The 19,711-nt window shown below is 41.8% G+C and overlaps 1 protein-coding gene across 15 annotated transcripts in view; it reads left to right on the forward strand.

The window, feature by feature from the left end:
• The window catches only part of nbeaa (neurobeachin a), a 98,966-nt gene that overhangs the window by 55,200 nt on the left and 24,055 nt on the right, over nt 1-19,711 (forward strand). For 7 of the 15 annotated variants that reach the window (XM_042223327.1, XM_042223331.1, XM_042223330.1 and 4 more), the window contains exons 14-31: nt 5,770-5,849; nt 6,228-6,290; nt 6,668-6,765; nt 8,740-8,832; nt 11,432-11,540; nt 11,649-11,730; nt 11,987-12,110; nt 12,240-12,432; nt 13,304-13,990; nt 14,119-14,562; nt 15,257-15,474; nt 15,652-15,805; nt 16,271-16,294; nt 16,685-16,768; nt 17,482-17,662; nt 19,052-19,176; nt 19,284-19,352; nt 19,482-19,650. In XM_042223327.1, coding sequence (XP_042079261.1) covers nt 5,770-5,849; nt 6,228-6,290; nt 6,668-6,765; nt 8,740-8,832; nt 11,432-11,540; nt 11,649-11,730; nt 11,987-12,110; nt 12,240-12,432; nt 13,304-13,990; nt 14,119-14,562; nt 15,257-15,474; nt 15,652-15,805; nt 16,271-16,294; nt 16,685-16,768; nt 17,482-17,662; nt 19,052-19,176; nt 19,284-19,352; nt 19,482-19,650 — 2,997 coding nt within the window. The remainder of the gene's footprint in view (nt 1-5,769; nt 5,850-6,227; nt 6,291-6,667; nt 6,766-8,739; nt 8,833-11,431; nt 11,541-11,648; nt 11,731-11,986; nt 12,111-12,239; nt 12,433-13,303; nt 13,991-14,118; nt 14,563-15,256; nt 15,475-15,651; nt 15,806-16,270; nt 16,295-16,684; nt 16,769-17,481; nt 17,663-19,051; nt 19,177-19,283; nt 19,353-19,481; nt 19,651-19,711) is intronic. The other 8 variants (XM_005928103.3, XM_042223340.1, XM_014335427.2 and 5 more) reach the window with 3 other exon arrangements.

Genomic DNA, 19,711 nt, shown 5'->3' on the forward strand with positions numbered 1-19,711 from the left:
TTGAACCACATCAGTTTAACATTTAAACGACTCTTAAAATCATGATTATGTGAGATTTAAGGAATGTTTTCTTTCACAGTTATGAGCAGTAATTTTGAGCTTCTTGTTAATCATTTTCATTTGATTTTTATTGTGCTGTAATAGTGGTGCACTTGCTTTTTTTTCTTAAAAATGGAGATGGGCCTTGCAAAAAAATAGTTTTAGAAATGCAGCTCAAGAGGTTTTTAAATTGTGAAAGGGAGTTTTTTGCTGACAGTTGACAACTAAAGGTCACCTCAATACCTGAATAAGTGATTAATAACTTCAAATTGCCGTACAAATTTGCAGTGACATCGTACTCACGGTCATTTCAAATAGTTAAAGCTATGAATGTATATACAGTAAAGAAAATGATCATTTCTGCTATATATTACACAGTTGTCTTGATGTATGCTCAATCATCCAGGTAAGTAAATCCCCAAAAGTTGATTCTGTTCATCTGTATGTAGTTTTTCAGTGGGAGAAACGTTTCGTCACTCATCCAAGTGACCCTAAAAATAAACTGAACTTGACCCAACCTAAATCTTTGGACTAAAATATAAATTTTATTAAGATATCTACATTGTGGGCACTTTCTTTTGATCACCAATACTTTCTTTTGCAGTTCTCCACAGGGTGAAACAGATTTATGCCTCCACAATATGAGTAATACATGTATACACACACAGACACACACACATTCAGAGTTTTTCCCAACAACCACTGGTGTTTATGGGAATGGCTGAGCGGCTTCTTTTGTGTATTTAAGAGTGAATAAGACCATTTCAGAAGCAGACACTGCATGTTCTCTTTTCCAACTGCTGCATTTTATTTCTTAAGAACAGAACAGGTGATAGCTGTGACACCTGTGTAAATAAATCTTTTATATTTCCTTAAATGTACCCACACCTTGTGCTTCTTGTGAATGCAGTGTTTTTGGAAAAAGGCCTCAAAGATTTGTCCATGTTTTTTTTTTTTTTATAAAGCCACTATAAAACATATCTATTTTAAAATAACACAGGGCTGACTCAGATATTCAATTTTCTTTGCCTTTGTAATAGAGCAGGGAACAGCTAGCAGCGCTAGCACCGCCGCTTTTGTCACGCTCTGTAGCAGCAAAAGGTCGGAGGAAGCCTCACACTTTAATCAACCTCTCCTTTTGCCCGGGACCCTCCGCTGACTATGAGTATGCATCCCATGTCTCCATGGTAACAGACATGTGATTGGCAGATCCAAGGGAGCTTTTGGAATTTCTAATCAAGTGGCTGTCTGGCTTCTTTTCTGTTTGGCGATATTACTGTTTGCCTGCTGGGATTTAGCCCCATAAAAAAAAGGCGCAGATAACAGTATAGCAGCAATTAGCCTCAGACACATTCGTACTGTAGTTCAAAGCTAAAAGCAGCTAGTTGTGGTTTGAAAGCCTGCAAATGTATGCACTTGACTATACTGTGTGAATGTGATATGCACGCATTTGCATAGTAATGGACAGTTATGTTGCTCATACCATGAGCTTTGTGGATAAAAATGCATTCAACTAGCTGAAGAATGGGCTTGAATCCGAGTTGGAAGGACAATTTTGTATTTTTAGTATTTTCTTTTTCATCTTGCACCAGACTTGGACTGAGCTTAAAATACCAAATTCCTTTAACTGTGTATTTTACAAATGGCTAAATTAGGTGGTGGTTGGAAGTTCCAAGGAAAGAGCGTGTAGTCTTCACAATAAAACCTCTTGGGTCTTTTGCTCTTAAATTGCATTAACTATAATCAGATGTCCTCCACTGAATTAAAAAAAAAAAAAAAGGAAGGGGCTCTAAATGAATTACACTCAGCGGACACTTAACGTACGACTTGTTAGTACCAGGCTGGAGCTCATTTTCCCTCCAGAGCTGCCTTAATTCTTCATGTCAGAGATTCAATGAGGTCCTGGAAGTCCTCTGACATTTTCTTTCTGCATTGACGTGATAGCCTCAAAGAGTTGCTGCAGATTTGCTGTGATGAGAGTCTTCTGTTCCATCACATCCCAAATTTGCTTGCCTGGATCTGGTGAATGGTGAGACCATTTGATGACGGTGAACTCCTTGTCATGTTTCATAAAGCATTTTGATATGATTTGAGCTTTGAGACATGGTGTGGTATCCGTCAGAAGGTGGTACACTGTGGTCTTAATTTGAAGGACATGGTGTGCAACAATAGTCAGTCAAGTAGGCTGTTGTGTTTAAACCATGCTCAGTTGGTACCAAGGGACCTGAAGTGTGCTGAGAAAATATCCTCCACTGCCCATTACGCCACCATCAGTCTGAACCGACTATACAAGGCAGGATGGAGCCGTGCTTTCATGTTCACGTTTCACACTAAATTTTGATTTTGTCATTAAAACGGAATTGATCAGGTGATTATCAATTTTGGTAAGTTTTTGTTTAATCTCAATTGTCCCTATTAACCCAGTGTGGTCTTCTGTTGCTTGTAGTCGATCTGCAGTCAGAGATGCTCTTCTGCAATAATACCTTGGTTGTGACGAGTGATTATTTGAGTTACTGTTGTCTTCCTGTCAGCTCAAAGTAAACTGGCCATTCTTCAGATTGTTATGAGCTGACAGGTATACCTAATAAAGTGGCCAGTGAGTGTCTTAGTCATGACAAATCTTTTTTTTTTTTTCTGTCTATTCACTTTTTTCTTTATGTATTAAGCCTCGTTCAGCCAACTTCAGCGACTTTTTCTATGTACTTTGTGTTAATTGTTGTAAAATGGGCAAATCTTGAGGAAATTCATTTTCTTTTTAGATCAAATCTGAAGTGTGTGTTTGTGTGTGTGTAGTTGTGGCAAAGGGCCCAAAGTCAGAACAAAATCGCACCACTTTAAACCTCTTTATCTCTCGAAAGCTTGCCATTATCCAGTTAAAATAAAAACTACTCGTTTGTTATCGTAAATTAGACTAGATAAAACTGTGCAGCCAGACTAGGAGCACACAAAGACGAAAATTAATTTCAAAGAGTAAGTGATGGTAATTAAACCTGCCCAAGGAAAGCTGTTTAGAAGAATATAAGCTTTATTCAAGGCGTCTTATGACAAAAGAGCTTTAAATAAGGAGGTTCCACTCACACTGCTTTCACCTGGTCATTTAATGCAGAGTGGCTGGGTAAACATGATGGATGGTCAGTGTCACCGTTCAGGCTACACGCACCAGCTTGACAGATAAGGATGATGGATCGCAGTGGATTGCTTGGGTGTCATGTTTTGGCTCCGTGAAGAGCAGGAGAACAGACTGAAACACGTACACACTCGCGTGATTGAAGGGCAGCAGAGCGTGACAAAGAAATGGAGGGACAGGCTTCACATCGTCTTCCTTTCACACCCTCGGCCTTTTATGTTTCTCGTGAGCCTACTTCTGCTGGCTAAGCAACAGTGGGTCAAGTCTTGTTTCTGAGAGGACGTGGTGCATTTTATTCCGTTTACAATAAACGCTGTTTGCGATTGTATTTCTCTTCCTTTGAGGAATACATAATAAAGGATAGTTTCAAACACCCTGACACAGCAACGTGTGAAATGACAAATACACACAAACTGGACATCATAAATGTTTACTGGTTCTAATAAACAGAACAATTCTGTCGGGAGTGATGAGGACACGTAGCATTTGAGGTTTATTGGGTTGCATTGTGGGTGCTTGGTTGCTAAAGGCATCGATACAAAAAATAGAGTAGTTGAGGAAAATGGAGAATAAGTAAAAAAAAAAAAAGTAGGAAAGGAAGAAGGGAACTTTATCTGACTGCAGTGGGATTCAGAGGATAAATGTCCTTGTTTTTGAAGGGTGCGTCTTATATCATTCTTGTTTTGATCTAAATCAATGCATTTTTAGTCTTCCTGGCACCGCTTTCCATTAGCTAGTTATTTGGCAGCTGTTTTGAGCCGATTCATCACAGCTATAAATTCAACTGTATCTGACGTGCACATTAAACACTTAAAAAAAAGAATGAAAAACAGTTACATCAATTAAAATTTAATGCCATCATCTGAGTTGTCCGTTTTTTTGTCTTAATCATTTTAAAAGTGATAGAGTTGTGAAGCTTTGACGCAGAAGAAACAAACACTATTGCTCTTTTTGCATGTGTGTGTGTAAGTTGCCCAGTTCTAGGTGTATCGGCTATAGAAAGCATGCACCTTTTCCTTAACAGAACTTTAGTAATTCAATGTTCGTTATATTCCGCCAAGTCACCACAACAGTCTCCTCAGCCTGCTTTATATTTCAAGGTAAAGACAGCACAATAATACCGAGAAACCCAACAATCAGATGACCTCCCTATGAGCAAGAACTCGGTAACAGGGGGAAGGAAAAACTCCCTTTTAACAAGAAGAAACCTCCAGCAAAACCAGTGTCAGGGACAGGCGGCCAGCTGTCGTGACTGGTTGGGGATGAGTGGAGGGATGTGGGACAAGAGACGCACTGTGCCGCTCTCAAAAATACATTTTAAATCATTTTTGCATCATTTGGTTTAAAAAACAAAAAAAATGGCACAGCATTAAATCAACAGGGCGCTGCTTTCATCTTTACATAGTTCTACATTAAGTTAATCTTCATAAATTAAACTATGCAGATAAATAATAGAAAGTCTTTCACTTCATTCATTGTACCAGCGTGATGGATGTGACTAAAACTCGTAGCAGAGTAGTCGACAGCTCTTTTCCCTCCTGCATACAGTGCAGATTTTGCCACATTGGAAAAATAATTGCTCAAGGGGAGAACATGTCTTTTGACAAGTATGTTGACCATTTTCCTGAAGCCTTCATTACTCACTGTGTTTAATGGGTGCACATTTTTGGCCTAATGGAAGGGGAATGTGTTGGTTATTTAAGGGCTTCTTTGTGTGCTCGGTGGATTTGCAGATGCGCTGTACAGGCTCGTTTTTACGGACGTTTGAGTTCTCGATGGACAGTTCACGTTACAAAGCACTGTACTGTTTTTCTTGGTCTTCATGCATTTATCACACTGCAGTTTGTGGTGTGTTTTCAGGTGGTGGAATTGTTAGTCCAATAATCACACAACTGGTATGTTAACTCCAACTTTAATGGTTGCCTTCTTTCGTTCCTCCACACAAGAAGAAACCGACCCTCCAAAAACTTCTACTTCCCCTTCCCGCCTCCGCGTAGCCATGCCCCCCTTCACTGGACACTTGTGCAGTGGGACAGATACATCTTAAAAGAATAATTCAATGTTTTGCTTTGCACATGACTTCTTCTTGGTTAACATCACTTGAGTTAAAACCAGAGTATTTCAAAGCATCGGATGAAGACCTTTTATAAGGGCATGCTCTTTGCCTTCTGTGAAAGTAAACTTACACGGAAAATACTGTTGTGTTTTTTTAGCTCGATTATCTGTGTGTAAACCACCACAGCAAACAACTCATCCAGTACCAAAGCTGTAAAGTATATACAGTGGATTACAGCGGTTGTTTGGTTTGGATCACATTTTTGTGAATTACTGCGTCTTTGCTGTAATACGTTAGATTAGTACAATCATAAAATATCCAAATTGCCACTAGAGTTAATGACAGTTATTTACAGTCATATAGCAGAGTGAGTGTGTGCGAGCGTGTTTGTGTTAACGTGTTTTTCTCTGCTCTCCAGGAAGCCTAATAAAATCCAATATCAGTAAACACCAAGGCTCAGTGGTGGGCTTATTTAGCCGATCATTATCGAGTGTAAAAATGTATTTTTAACAGGAAATTAATTTTGTGTTTGCGCGTCTTTGTCTAGATGGACCACGACCGTCCCAAAAGGAGATCATCTCACTCAGAGCCTTCATGCTCCTCTTCCTCAAACAACTCATACTCAAGGTAAAATGAGAGAAACCGATTTACCGTGATCTTCATCGCATAAGATCCAAGAAATCGCTTCTTTTTTAGCTTTCTTTTCCTATTATGTCCTCTGTTGTTTTTTTCTCCTGGGGACTGTTGGCTTAATCTAAAATGTGTGTGTGGAGAATTGCATTATAGATTTGCAGCGTGAATAAAACACTGTAGCTTTTGTGTTTGTGCGCTCTGATATTGATTTGTTCCTGTATTTGCGCGCGTGTGTGTGTGTGTAAGGAGGTTGTTACTGCTTCATGGTAAAAATGCAGCCAGGAACAGAATTAATGAAGCAGTGTGTAGTTAATAAGAGGTAAAAAACAACAGGAGATCACGAATGTTTAACTGAATGTCTGGTTTTCACAGGACCGGGGCGTGAAGGAGGACGAGCTGCAGAGCATTCTCAACTATCTACTGACCATGCATGAGGTAAATGCTAAATTCTGTATTAAAATAGACACTTAGAGAGGGCAAAAGAGGGAAACGGAGAGACTGTGAGAGCGGTTGAGTGGAGCTGGTGGCAAAATGTGCATTATAATTTGTGGGCTGAAGTTATGGTCCACTTAAACGAGTGTGAGTCAGCTTCAGTGCTGTGACCGCATGAAAAATGGAGCAACAATGAACTGAACAGAATGTTCTCTTCTGTAACAATTATATCTATTCTTGCTCTGAAATACCACCTGCCATTCTGTAATCCACCCCCTCCACGTCCACCCTTACAACTCTCTTTGTCCTCTTAACCCTGTGTCCGTCTGTCCCACAGGGCTTTCTCCATCTCACCTGCTTCATCTTTCCTTTCTTTGCAGGATGAGAATATTCACGACGTGCTCCAGCTGTTAGTGGCCCTTATGTCTGAACACCCGGCGTCCATGATCCCCGCATTTGACCAGAGAAACGGCATAAGGTGAATGCTGCTCACACATCTGCATACATATTAAAAAGGTTTTACACAACACCAGAACCTGAAAAAATAAGTTTATGGTTAGAGCTATGCTGTTTGTGTCAACATAGGCATCCATATGCATCTATGTTGATATCTATATTAGTATTATATATTATTTTGTTATAATAAAACCCATGATTTATTATGAATAATTTAATTGAAGTAGATGGTGTTCATTCAGAAAAGTGTAATATCTTTCATAAATCCCCAAACTGCTGCGTCATAGGTGTTGTGTTTCTTATTATTATTACTATTTGCCTCCTTGGCAAACTTTTAAAAGAATAGGAATGGTAGATGTGGTTTATACATTAAAAATCATTTTAGTTTCTTTCTTGGCAATTTATTGTTTGAAATTAAAACGACAGGATGCTTTCATAAGGTTTTATAGGTGCATAAAGGTTGAAAATATGGCAGTTTAACAAATTGCTACTTGGTTGCCAGGCAGCATGATAGCGTCATAATTTCAACATGCATAATTTAACTTTTGTAGACGAGTTAAAGGTTAGTGTCATAAAATAAAAATTGTACAATGCTTTTAAAGGGTGATATAGGTGTATAAACGCTAAAAACTGACCATTTTAACCTGTTGGCAGGTGGCTAGAAGGCAACATGATGATGTTATATTATCTGATGTAGATAAGAACCTTCGGGGGTCTAAGATTTACCTATGTGCCAAGTTTGGTTGCTCAGCTCCTGGTGGTATAGGAGGAGTTTGAGGACAAAGAAACAAATAGAGATTTAGTATATTGTAGTAGGATATTTAACAAGTGTCTCCATAGTGTAGTGATTTACACATTTGCTTGGCAAACCAAAGATTGCTGGAGAAACAAGTCGTTTTTGGAGTTGTGTCAGGAAGGGCACCTGGTTTAAAAGTCAAACACGCTGGCCCACCCACTGTGGCGACCCCTTTTGACAAGGGAGCAGCCAGAAATAAATGTTTAAGAGCAGGTCGGTCAAATCAAGGCATACACCAACAAAAGTTCGAATGTGACCTGCTGAAGTGTGAAGATTGCAGGAAATTAGGCCATCGATGTTTGCCTTTTCACTTCTGTACCAGTAAGAATTGCGTTGCAAATTGTTCAGAAAGAAAAGGACCTGTTGTCCGAAAGGTTAAATTCATCGAGCCAGAGGTCTGCCTGACTGCCTAGCTGGTTTTATTTGTGGTGTTGCAAATGCCTGTGCCCTCTGGTGGACAAACTGTGCAATGTCAGTATTCGTGGTTGAAGGGTGTTTCTCCCATCTCTTTACTTTTTAAAGTTTCATTTATTGGATGTTATAAATCCTGATACTGATATATCAGCACCACTCTAGTAATTACCCTTGTGTCAGTCTGTTCTGTTCATCATCCATAAAATGTGAATGTTTTCACAGTGGGCTGCTTTACAGTAATAGAAAGGGGGGGTGGAGAATGTGTTGGTTTTTGGTATGAAGCCCCTTTCTAAAACCAGTGAAAGATTTAGACATAGATTTAAAATTTACTCAATAGTATTAGTTTAATTGTTTAATTCAGATAAAATTCCTGTAGTTTCACATTATGTTTCTCGAGTAGCTCGAACTACGCAGCCTTTTTCAAAGACGTACCCTTGCTGTGCTTGTAATTCCCCCAAAGCACAACGACACATGGATGTCTTTTTGGTTGCTATGGTAACTCTTCTGTTGCTAGAGAGCTAGTTGCAAACTGTGGCTTGTTCCTTTTTATTTTATTGTGATGTACTGTGTGCACGCTTCTTTGAAGAAAATGCTTCAGTCAGCGCTCGTGTTGCAAACTGTGACTCTTAAGAATGTTTGCTGAGTTTCAGGCAGCAGGTGTTTACTACACAGTGAAGAACCCCTAATTTTGCTCTTGTTTTTTTGTTTGCTTGATGTTTGCTATTGTAGTAAAGAAAGATGTTATAACTGTCTCTCTGACCTGTGACTCTGTCTCACATGTTACAGGGTAATCTGCAAGCTCCTGGCCTCTAAGAGTGAGAGTATCCGGGTCCAGGCACTCAAAGTTCTGGGCTACTTCCTCAAGCACCTTGGTCACAAGTCAGTACTGCTTGCTGAGCTTTCCTGGTATATTTCCTTTGTGTGGTTTTCTGCAGCACTGAAGTGAGGGAGTACTTGATATTTTCCTATAATCCTTTTATCTTTTACTACTAAACCCCCCCCAAAATGCTGCATCAGTGGAGGGAGATGGAGATGTGCCACGCATAGTGTAGGTTTGAGTGTGTGGAAAGACACTGCAGTAAAGCTGCAACAGTGCAGTTTCTACTGAACCTTAGAAAGACTGTTTGTTTGTGTGTACACCAAGATAATGCCCTCGTCATCATGTCCAGGCGGAATAATCCTTTTGACAGTGTGCACTGGCAGGGAGGTGGAACCTTGATGAGCAGCAGTGAATGCTGGGGGATTTATTCATCCCATGTGATAGCCGCGCCTCTCGCTGCCTGACATGAGAGCAGGCTGCCATAATGCACCTGAGCCCTGCACCGTCAGCCCCCCACCTACTTAACATCTGCTTTAGCCAAACATCCCGTAGGGCTGCCCCTTTCAGTCTACATGTCATTTCACTGCATATGGAAATTTAATATCGATCCTAATCAGTACATCAGTCTTAAATTAAATAGTAAAGCCAATCATGCATGCGTTACAGTAAAGTAAAAAGTGCTTTTTCCTAATAATCTTCAAATATTCTTAAATATACTGAACATTGTCAGGTGGTATTAGATTTACTGATAATCTGATTTCTCATATTAAAAAAAGAAAGCACAATAAAAAAATCAGGGTTCTGCTATGATAACGTCTTAAAAGCCAGTGACATTTTGAATTAAAGATTATCTTACCCTGAACTTATCTAGACATTTCCCAGCAGAACTGCATGTTAGAATATAAATGTCTGATGTAGCCAGAGCAAAATCTTTAAAGTTCATGCGATGTCCACTGTAAGAGCGATCTAGGTAGCTGTCGACTTTATATTTAAATAAATACATGTCTGCTGCTGTGTTTCTTGGGAAGGTTTTTTCCAGCTGTCAGTCAACTCAAAGTGCAGCTACTTCTAAAAGGCAGATGGCCTACTTTAATCATGCGGCGTAATGCAGAACTGTACGCAGGTCTTGAGCCATCCCTCAAGTCCTTAAAGTGGTCTTGAGTTCTCCAGGCTTTTCAAGTTTACCAAGTTCTTTTGGACATTGGCTGCTTTTTCAGCCATTTTCAGTCCAGTCCTTGTACCTGACCATGTTCAGCTGAGCTATCTGCAGCAGTATCTGAAAGTCATGTCAAGGAATAGGAGAAAATCCAGCAATAAACTGACACAAGACTTGGTAGATCTATCTCTAGCTAGTTGATCCATCTACTGTTCCCTGAAACCTCATCAGAAATGGTCTCTGTGGAAGGGTGGCTGTCAAGAAGCCATACTTGAGGAAACAGGAAAAAAAAAAGAAGAAGAGTGAATTGTGCCAAATTACACAAGAAATGGACTAAAAATCAGTGGCACAAATGCAGAAACGCGCCAGATTTTGATCCACCATGCAATGCCACCTGGAAAGCAGCCTTAATTGCCAGAATGACAGTGGTCCCACACACTGTCAGTGCAGTGAAAGCATGTCTGGATGGGAGACTGTTAGTCATGGATTGGTCTCCCCAGAGCGCGGACCTCAACATTACTGAAGTGTGGGATCATCGTGGTAGAGAACAAAATAAAAGGCAGCAAACATCCACAGAAGAGTTTCAAATGTGCTTCAAGAATTATTCTATTCCTGAAGACTACTTAAAGAAATTACAACAAATTTTGGCTCAGAATTGTACAAACAGTGTACTTCCATGTGTGTTTGCACGTTTCAGTAAATCGCTGGATCTTTTTTCCATTTTCCCTGCAAAATATAAAGAAATGAGGAGTAGCTCAAGACTTTTCCACAGCACGGTAGTTTAATACCTGTCGTAGTCGTCTTCACTGCCATCCTCCACAATAGCCTGCCAGACTCGGTAACAGCTTCTTGAGTACAGTTACACTGAATCTATAGACTTGCCTTATTATGACAGCCAGGTATATAGACGATGCTTTTATTTATAAGCCATTTTGCCTCGAGTTTATTCCATTTTTTTAAACAAAGTTGGAAGTTTGAGCTGATGTCAAAACCAATTTCTCTAAATGAGAGTATGTTTTTGGAAAATATCATTTAAAACGGCACAATAGTAGCTAAAGTGACTCATTATTTTGACTGTATATGCGCGTGTGATTAAATCCTCCAAAGGCTTTGGTCAGGAATATGAAGGCGCTTCAAGCATTATTCATTTAATTCAATTGTAAAATACTCAGAAGTTATTCATCCCTGATTCCTGAGCCTCTCAAGTTTAAACCCTCTTATAAGCACAATTTTTACCCACCGGCAAGGTAACTAATAAAAGTTAATCATTCACAGCCGTATGAGCATTGCCCCGTTGCCTCCTATGGTGTCGTCGTATTGTTAATGCCTCTTGTTAATTTCTCTTGTTGGTATTCAATTCGTATCCTCTCTGGTCCCATCATCGCTGACAGGGCCACATGGTGCCACCTGCCAATATCAGACCGTCACCCGGTCAGTGACAATCAGTGTCAGTTTCAACTGTCATAAAGGCTTTACAAATGTGTGTGTTTGTTTCCCTGCAGGAGAAAGGTTGAGATCATGCACACACACAGCCTATTCACGCTGCTGGGAGAGAGGCTGATGATGCACACCAACACCGTCTCTATCACCACCTACAATACTCTGTACGAGGTAGGTGAATGTCAGTAAATATTACAATGGATCAAGCCATCGGATCTGAGTTGTTGGGATCTGTGTGTTTATAATTTAATGACTGCTGTCAATCTTTTAACCGTGCAGATTCTGACTGAGCAGGTCTGCACTCAGGTTGTTCACAAACCACACCCAGACCCCGACTCCACTGTCAAGATCCAGAATCCCAGTAAGTGCATAAGCACTTCACCTCGCATCTGTGTCTCTCTGCGGTCTTTGGTCTGCCAGTAATGGAGTGTTTTGTTTGTTTTGCCTTTTCTTAATGCGAGTAAACAAACAACAAAGCGTAAATTGAGAAGCTGACACTGCTGCCATCTTCCACTTCTTGATCTCATTCCAAATGCTTTAAAAATATTTGCTTCTTCTTCTCTCTCATCTTGTTCTTCTCTTCCCTTTACTTGGTTTTCTTTTTACCTCACACCCAGTGATTCTGAAAGTGGTGGCCACCTTGCTGAAGAACTCCAGTCCCAGTGTGGAGCTGATGGAAGTCAGGAGACTTTTTCTTTCTGACATGATAAAACTCTTCAGTAACAGCCGCGAGAATCGCCGGTAAAAAGCACACAAATCACTGTACCTGCACTTATCCAGCCGTGTTCATTAGCTCCTCACTGTGGCTTTTATTTTGAAATCAAACTCATGCTACAGCTCATCTCACATGCTGCCTGTTTTGTGCACCAGCTGCTTGCTGCAGTGCTCCGTGTGGCAGGACTGGATGTTCTCCCTCGGATACATCAACCCCAAGAACCCAGAAGAGCAGAAAATAACCGAGATGGTGTACAACATATTTAGGATCCTTCTCTACCATGCCATCAAATACGAATGGGGAGGATGGAGGGTCTGGGTGGACACCCTTTCAATAGCGCACTCCAAGGTAAGAGTGGGACATGCACAATTCAATAACAGTTCCCAGTAGTCTTATTTCGTTTAGTACAAGTATAGCTTGTTATTTCGATTATGTTATTTCTGCTGTATTTTAGATTTGGTGGTATGGCTCTGTCCTGACACTTCCAAAGCCTTCCATGTACATACATGAATGCCAAAGATGGCGAGATTGGCAATAAGACCGAGCAAGAGCAGTGAAGGTGTCAATAAAAGCAAACGTGACATTAGTAAAAATCAGAAATGGCAAATAAAAAGGAGGAGCTGTAGTAGAGGGGAGTGCAAAGTGGCTTGCAGATCGGTAACAACTGCAAGCGAGCTAATGGGAGATTGTCCAATAGGAGCCTTAGATAGGGCTTAAGCTCATGTGGGCTGCCACTGATGACAGCTGTTGTGCAGCACTGCCGGTTGAGCTTGACTTTCTTGCCTGCTGTTTGGCTACAAATGAGCAGATATTAATGGGGATTTTCCAGGTGCTGATATTCTGATTCAAGCTGCTTATAAGCTGTACAGAAACCTGGTGATTTGTGCAATTTGACCACTGTTATGTGTTGTTTCAACATCTTCCAGGGCCAGAATGACCCAGCATTGAGACACTTTCAGAAACTGATCACCTCTCTTTTCACTGTTCAGTGACAGAACTTTAACTCGCCCTTTTTTCTCATCTCGGGGTAAAAGTGAAGGGGCATTATGGGTAATGGTCTAATGGCCCCGGAAGGCTAGTGTCCCAGTTTTCTGCACTTTGGTGTAAATGATCTATGAGTCTCCTTTGGACTACCGTGTGGCTATTGATGTGAAGATTCACTTTTGTTAGTGCTTGTGTGCCGATAACATTACCAGTTATAATCTACCATCTGTCACAGGTGACCTATGAAGCCCATAAGGAGTATTTGGCGAAGATGTATGAGGAGTACCAGCGACAGGAGGAGGAAAACATGAAGAAGGGAAAGAAAGGCTCAGTTTCCACCATCTCTGGCCTCTCTGCCACACCTGCGCCTGTCGTCAATGGCAACTTGGAGATCGATGACAACTCCCAGACGCAGACACCTGAGAGTGAGGCAGAGTACAGCGAGGGGGCCGGCGCAGACTCACGCAACCTCCTCGCAGAAGGCGCGGTGAAGAGACCTAACGGAGAAGCACTTACACCTGGGGAGCAAAGTGCAGGCCCAGGCGTGAGAGTGGAGGTCCATGACCTTCTGGTAGACATTAAAGCAGAGAAAGTAGAAGCCACGGAAGTAAAGCTGGATGACCTGGACCTCTCTCCTGAAGGTCTTGGTGGAAGTGTAGGTGGAGGAGGTGGGGGAGGAATGGAAAATGGACCTCTGGTTGAGGTAGATTCTCTCTTGGACAGTGCTTATTGCAGTGTGGTTCAGAACCTAAATGGGAATCTGGCGCCTAAAGATGACACATCTGGTTCGGGGGTTGGAATGGGGACAAACCTCGGGCTTTCAGGAGTCAGCCTGGATGATGATGGGAACATGGGTCCCCTCATCACATTGGCGGATGAGAAAGACAGTGTCCCGAGCAACAACGGATTTCTCTTCAGTAAGGTAGGATTAGTATTACTGTGCTGCCTAATCCTTCTTAGTCCTTTTTACTCTCCCAAATAATGTTTCTAAGTTTTCCTCAAACCTGAAGCTGTACTGTTTTCCCATTTTCCCCCATTCATTCCTTCCAGGTTGATGAGAAGTTGCTTCCAGCTTTGGCAGCCACAGACCCCCTTGTACTGCCCAGTCCAGATCAGCCCACTCCATCCGGCCCAGCCCCAGCTCACTCCACCACCAGCGCTAGTGATGACCTCAGCCTGCTGGCCCACATGACCAGCTGCGGCTCTGATTTAACACAGACCCAAAGCCACACTACCGGGGAACTTCCAGAGGATGGGCCCTTCAAGATCCAAAGCCCTCTTGCTGACATCAGCTCAATTGCTGAGGCTGAGAGCCAGACCCAGGGAACCTCTAGACCAGATTTCCCAGAGGGAGAGGGCACAGCCGGTGCAGACGGAGAGACTGCAGGGCTTAAGACTGGAGGAGATACAGCCAGCACCACCTCTGACACAGAGAGGTCAGATGATGGGAAAGACAAGGACACAAAGAAGATCCAAACTACTGCAACCACTCAGGTGTGTTTAAGTGTGTTCAGCTGGTTAAGAGGGAGCTCCTCACATGTTGTGTACACACTGGTCAGCAAATAAACTAAGTAACTCTGCCATGAGGTGTTATCCTGCACATATGAGTTTTTTATTTCCTTCGCTGTATTTATCAAAATGTTAAAAAAAATTATAATGTGAATGCATTAAAATAAAAATAGAAAAAAAGTGTGTAATCATCCTTAAAAATCACATTAATACCTATTGTCTTTCATCTAATACCTCATGACTTTCAAGTGGCTGCAGTGCCTCATTATGTTACCCTTGCTTGTTGGAATTTTGGGTAATAAAATCACAGAATTCTGGGGAAAGTGCTTTTTCACCTCCCCCACTGAGATTTATCCTCTCAGTTTAAGGACTGAACAAGTGAGCCACTGGTCACAAGCCTGCCTCTCTACCCTGTCCAATGTGATTTGTGTTGTGATTAAAATAAACAGTTCAGCAGCAGTCCTGTTTTCCCAGCCAAAAAGCTGAGAAGCTGCCCACACACGAGCTAAGTTTCAGCAACCGATCAGTGAATGCACAATGAGAGTCTTCTGTGTTTTTTGGGGGGCTTTTTTCCTGTGGTTTTGACACCTTAAATGAAATTGAATTTCATCGACGCGTGTATGCCAAGTCTTATATTAGACCAAATGAGCTTCACTTGCTTATTCAACAACTGTTACAGGCCCTCCACGGTCGCACTGCAGCCCAGTTGGAGAGGGACCTACGCGTTGATTTGGGTTTCAGGGGTATGCCCATGACGGAGGAGCAGCGGCGTCAGTTCAGCCCAGGCCCGCGTACGACCATGTTCCGAATCCCAGAATTCAAATGGTCTCCAATGCACCAGAGGTTGCTCACTGACCTGCTGTTTGCCCTGGAGACAGATGTGCATGTGTGGAGGAGGTGAGTTCGATGCTGTGTTCGCCAGGTGTGTGTTAGTTGACCATTTTTAGTCATTTTACGCCTCGTTTTAAATAAACTGATTATGCTAAAGATCTGATTCATGTGACAGCTATATTGTGTTTTCCTGTTAGAAGCTATGTCTTACTTTCAAACGGTTTGCATTTTATTCTCTTCCAGCCACTCCACGAAGTCGGTGATGGACTTTGTGAACAGCAATGAAAACATCATCTTCGTCCACAACACGATCCACCTCATTTCTCAGATGGTGGACAACATCATCATTGCCTGTGGAGGCATTCTGCCTCTCCTGTCTGCTGCCACCTCCCCTTCTGTAAGTGGCTCTTCTGCACCCCTCTGTGGTAGGAGGGAAAACTGCAGGTCGACAGCTCTTTCACAGGCCTGTTACTGGAGCGTTAAAGCCCACACAGACTTTTTTTTTTTTTTTTTTGTATGTGTGTGTGGTTTTTTTTGTTCCCCTTGCAGCACAGATCTTGTGTGCCTTGATAGGGTTATTTCCCTGAATTAACCTATAAAATCACAGTAGACAAAATTTAAAAAAAAAAAGACTTATAAACGAATTTAACTCCCAATTAAACCAGTATGTGCAACTGTCAACCTAACCCTTCTTAACAATATTTAGTTCTAATCCCTTCAATTAACCGTTTTCGTTAGCTTGATAGCCTATTGTTTTAAGCGTTTTTGCATTTTAACCTTTCTTTTCCTCTCTGTGTTACATGTGTTTTGTGTATTTTCTTGTCTTTTTTTCTCTCTGTTTTTGTCTGTTTTGCATGTGCAGAATTCTAAGAGTAGTGCCAACACTGTAAGTTTGCAGTTTCTTCCTCTTTTTCTATTCTACTAATACTTAGCTCTGGTTTATTAACCATTGTGACTGACACTAACCCTTGCTTGTCTGACATCCATAGTGTTTCTGCGTGTTGTGCTCCTCTGCTGCTTACCTTATATTGTCTAAATCTATTGATTTCTTAGTCTCTGTTCATAAAGATTAAGTATGTCAACCCAGTTAGAATACTATGTGAATATAGGGGCTGAAAAAGCCTAAAAAGCCACAGGGTGGATCAATAAGAAACAAAAGGGAGAAGATTATTTGGGGGGTATATAGTCTGCTTATATATTTTACGAGAGAGAGTATTTCCAAACGTCCTTGGGGGTTTCATCTGCTAAGCCTGTCCCATTTGTATCAACGCTAAAGAAGGCAGGAGGAGCCGGACCCCAGAGGGGGTCAAAGGGAGAGGAGGTGACCCCTGTTCCTGGGGGAGGAGGCGCAGGGGGAGAGGTGCGTAAAGAGCTTGAGACTCTCATCATCACCAGAAGAGCTAAGAGCACCAACCCAAGCCCTTCTGTCTTCACCTTGTGTGTCTGTTATCCCCCAAAATGTCTGTGCTCACTTGCTCTGATGAGCCACCAGATGCTTGCGCTGTCAGCTCTCCACAGCCCTGCACGTCCTGCTTACTGAAGCAGAGACACAGAAAACTACACCGCTTGGTTTTGACCCCTGCAATGCTGCCTTCAGATTTTCAATGTAGTCGCACCACAGTTTGATAAATCAAGGGGCCCATAAGATATTCAAGGCTAGCCCAAGTGTGTCCACACTACTGCTGTTAATGCTAAAAACCCACACTGTGTTTGCCACAACCCCACTGTCACCATTATATGTGTGTCACCAGGCTGTACTTTGTGTTTTGTAGAACACCTCATGTTGCCAAACGTCATCATTATAAGTATGTTTTTCACTAAATCGGCATGACACTCAAGGTTGCCTTCCGTGTTTGTTGTGCAACGGCCAACCGTGACCGTTTTGGTCCTGCTCATTGCAAGGCGCGACTGCATATTTTCTAAAGGTTTTTTCTGTTGTTTGTTAAAATAATAAGATAACTCAGGATTTCTTCATCCCTCCTAACTTCTGAGAGCATCCAGTGCGTTGTGTTTAAGTGCCAGTTTTTCACTGAATAACTGGCGAGCACGTGTTGTGTTTTCCCTCTTTCGCAGACGGAGTTGGAGAACATCGAGGCGACGCAGGGGATGTCTTCAGAGACGGCCGTCACTTTCCTCTCTCGTCTCATGGCCATGGTGGATGTGCTGGTGTTTGCCAGCTCCCTCAACTTCAGTGAGATTGAAGCGGAGAAGAACATGTCGTCAGGAGGACTGATGAGGCAGTGCCTCCGCCTCGGTGCGTCCGAGTTGAATCTCTTCAGTGTTTATAAAATGTTTAGATGAGCTGATTCTTAGTCGAGACCAGCAGTTCTCAACTACGAGGGCCGCAGGAAGAAGTGCAGGAGGAGCATGGGTGACCAGGTCAAGCTAAATTATAAGGCAGCTGTTGTGTTTTGGCAACTATCAGCTTCTGAAGTCTACGTGCAAAAAAACAAACTGCTTCATGGCCTTGTTGCATATGACTGGAACTGAAAGTTACTTATGTCAGCATTAAGATTACTGAAAAGTTTTCAAATTAAATGTGTAGTTTTAAAGTTAAACATATGAAAATATGCCAGTTCTTATTTCCCTGAGGTTTAAAATGCTTTTTTGTTTATCGCTATTGGAATAAGTATTTTTAAATTATACAGATATACTGTAGATAAGTCCATCCATTTTTATCTGCTTAGCCAATTCAGGTTTTGGGGAATTGGAGGCACCTTGGGTAGAGAGCTTAGAGAAAGAGAGGGACAACCACTGGAGATTTGAAAATAAAAAAACAAATTCATTTTTTGCTAATTGGCAAAATAACCGCAACAAGCTTTCATTCCAAAATAATTGTTGATTCCCTTTACACCACGTTGGAGGCAGTCCTGGCTAACTCTTGCTAATAATTGGCTGTCTCTGTTGTGGACCACCTTTTTATCATTTAGCAGCTTGTGACAAATCCCAGGTCTCAATCCCAGATGACCCCCATTTTTCACAAGCTGGCTCAAGCTGACTAACAAGGAATCCATGCAAGAGGTTTATGTAAATAAAACATTCATTAGAGAGAAAACAAACATGAACTTGAGTGGAAAACCCAGGTGAGCTGCTTTAGCCGGTGAAAGCAGGCCACGACCGCCTCAGTAGGAGGTTCATCACAGGGTGCTTCCAGTGGATCCAGATTACTTATATTTAATCTCTGAGTCTTTCTGTCGCTGTACCTTTCTAAGGAGGAAAGATGGAAGGCAGTTCCTCAGTTTGAGAGCTCCAGTGATTGGTTAATTAGCTGATTATTGACTTATTCAGTGTTTTATAATCAAGTAGAAATATTTGATTGCTGGCAGAGCACATCGGTTTACTTAATTTCTTAGATTATTGTAAGTGGAGTATTTCTAGGATGACCTTACATTTCTGCTACACCATATTGTAATGTCATTTCTGATGTAGGGCAGAGAAATGATCACATCACAAAATAAAAATCGTTCTTTGTTTGTAATGTATGGGTGCATGTATGTGTGCTTTAAATAAATGCTTATACACGCTGCAGTCACGACATGCATGACTTCAGGACATCCCCTGTTTGTTTTTTCTTGAAATGTAAAAGCCGACTCCATTACACTATACTTACCTGTTTTTTCCTCTACCTCTCCGTCTCGTTCAGTATGTTGTGTGGCGGTTAGGAACTGCCTGGAGTGCAGGCAGAGACAGAGAGATCGGAGTTGCAAGTCCTCCTTAACCAGCAGCAAGTCACAGGACAGCCTCCACAGTGCCTCCACCGCCAGCAAGGTAGCACACGCATGAATCGAGGACGCATTCAGCAACACCTAAAACTGTCACAGAAACATGCATATGTATGACACGCCACCTTTTGATAACCTGTCTTCCATATTTAGCAGGATCCAGACAGACTTCTCCAGGATGTAGACATTAATCGTCTCCGAGCTGTGGTTTTCAGAGATGTGGTAAGCGTGCGGGTGTATTTTTGGTATATACAGTATTCGTCTTGTTATAGATACAGGGAGCAAAAAAAAAAAGATGCCTGAGTGTTTCTCTGCTGAATAACTTTGTGTGCGTGTGTTGTTTTGCCGCAGGATGACAGTAAGCAGGCTCAGTTTCTGGCGCTGGCAGTTGTTTACTTTATCTCAGTTCTCATGGTTTCGAAGTACCGGGACATTTTGGAACCCCAGCGAGAGATTGGCAGATCTACCAGCTTATCCGGGAGAAGCATCCGCCACGAGATTAACTCTCCAACCAGTACAGGTGACCTTTGTTTTTCTTTTGCTCCATCATCCTCCACATGCCAGCATGATTTTGGATGTTT

The sequence above is a fragment of the Haplochromis burtoni genome, unplaced genomic scaffold, assembly GCF_018398535.1.
Source record: "Haplochromis burtoni strain Fernald_Lab_line unplaced genomic scaffold, NCSU_Asbu1 Contig_109, whole genome shotgun sequence".
Lineage (NCBI taxonomy): Eukaryota > Metazoa > Chordata > Actinopteri > Cichliformes > Cichlidae > Haplochromis > Haplochromis burtoni.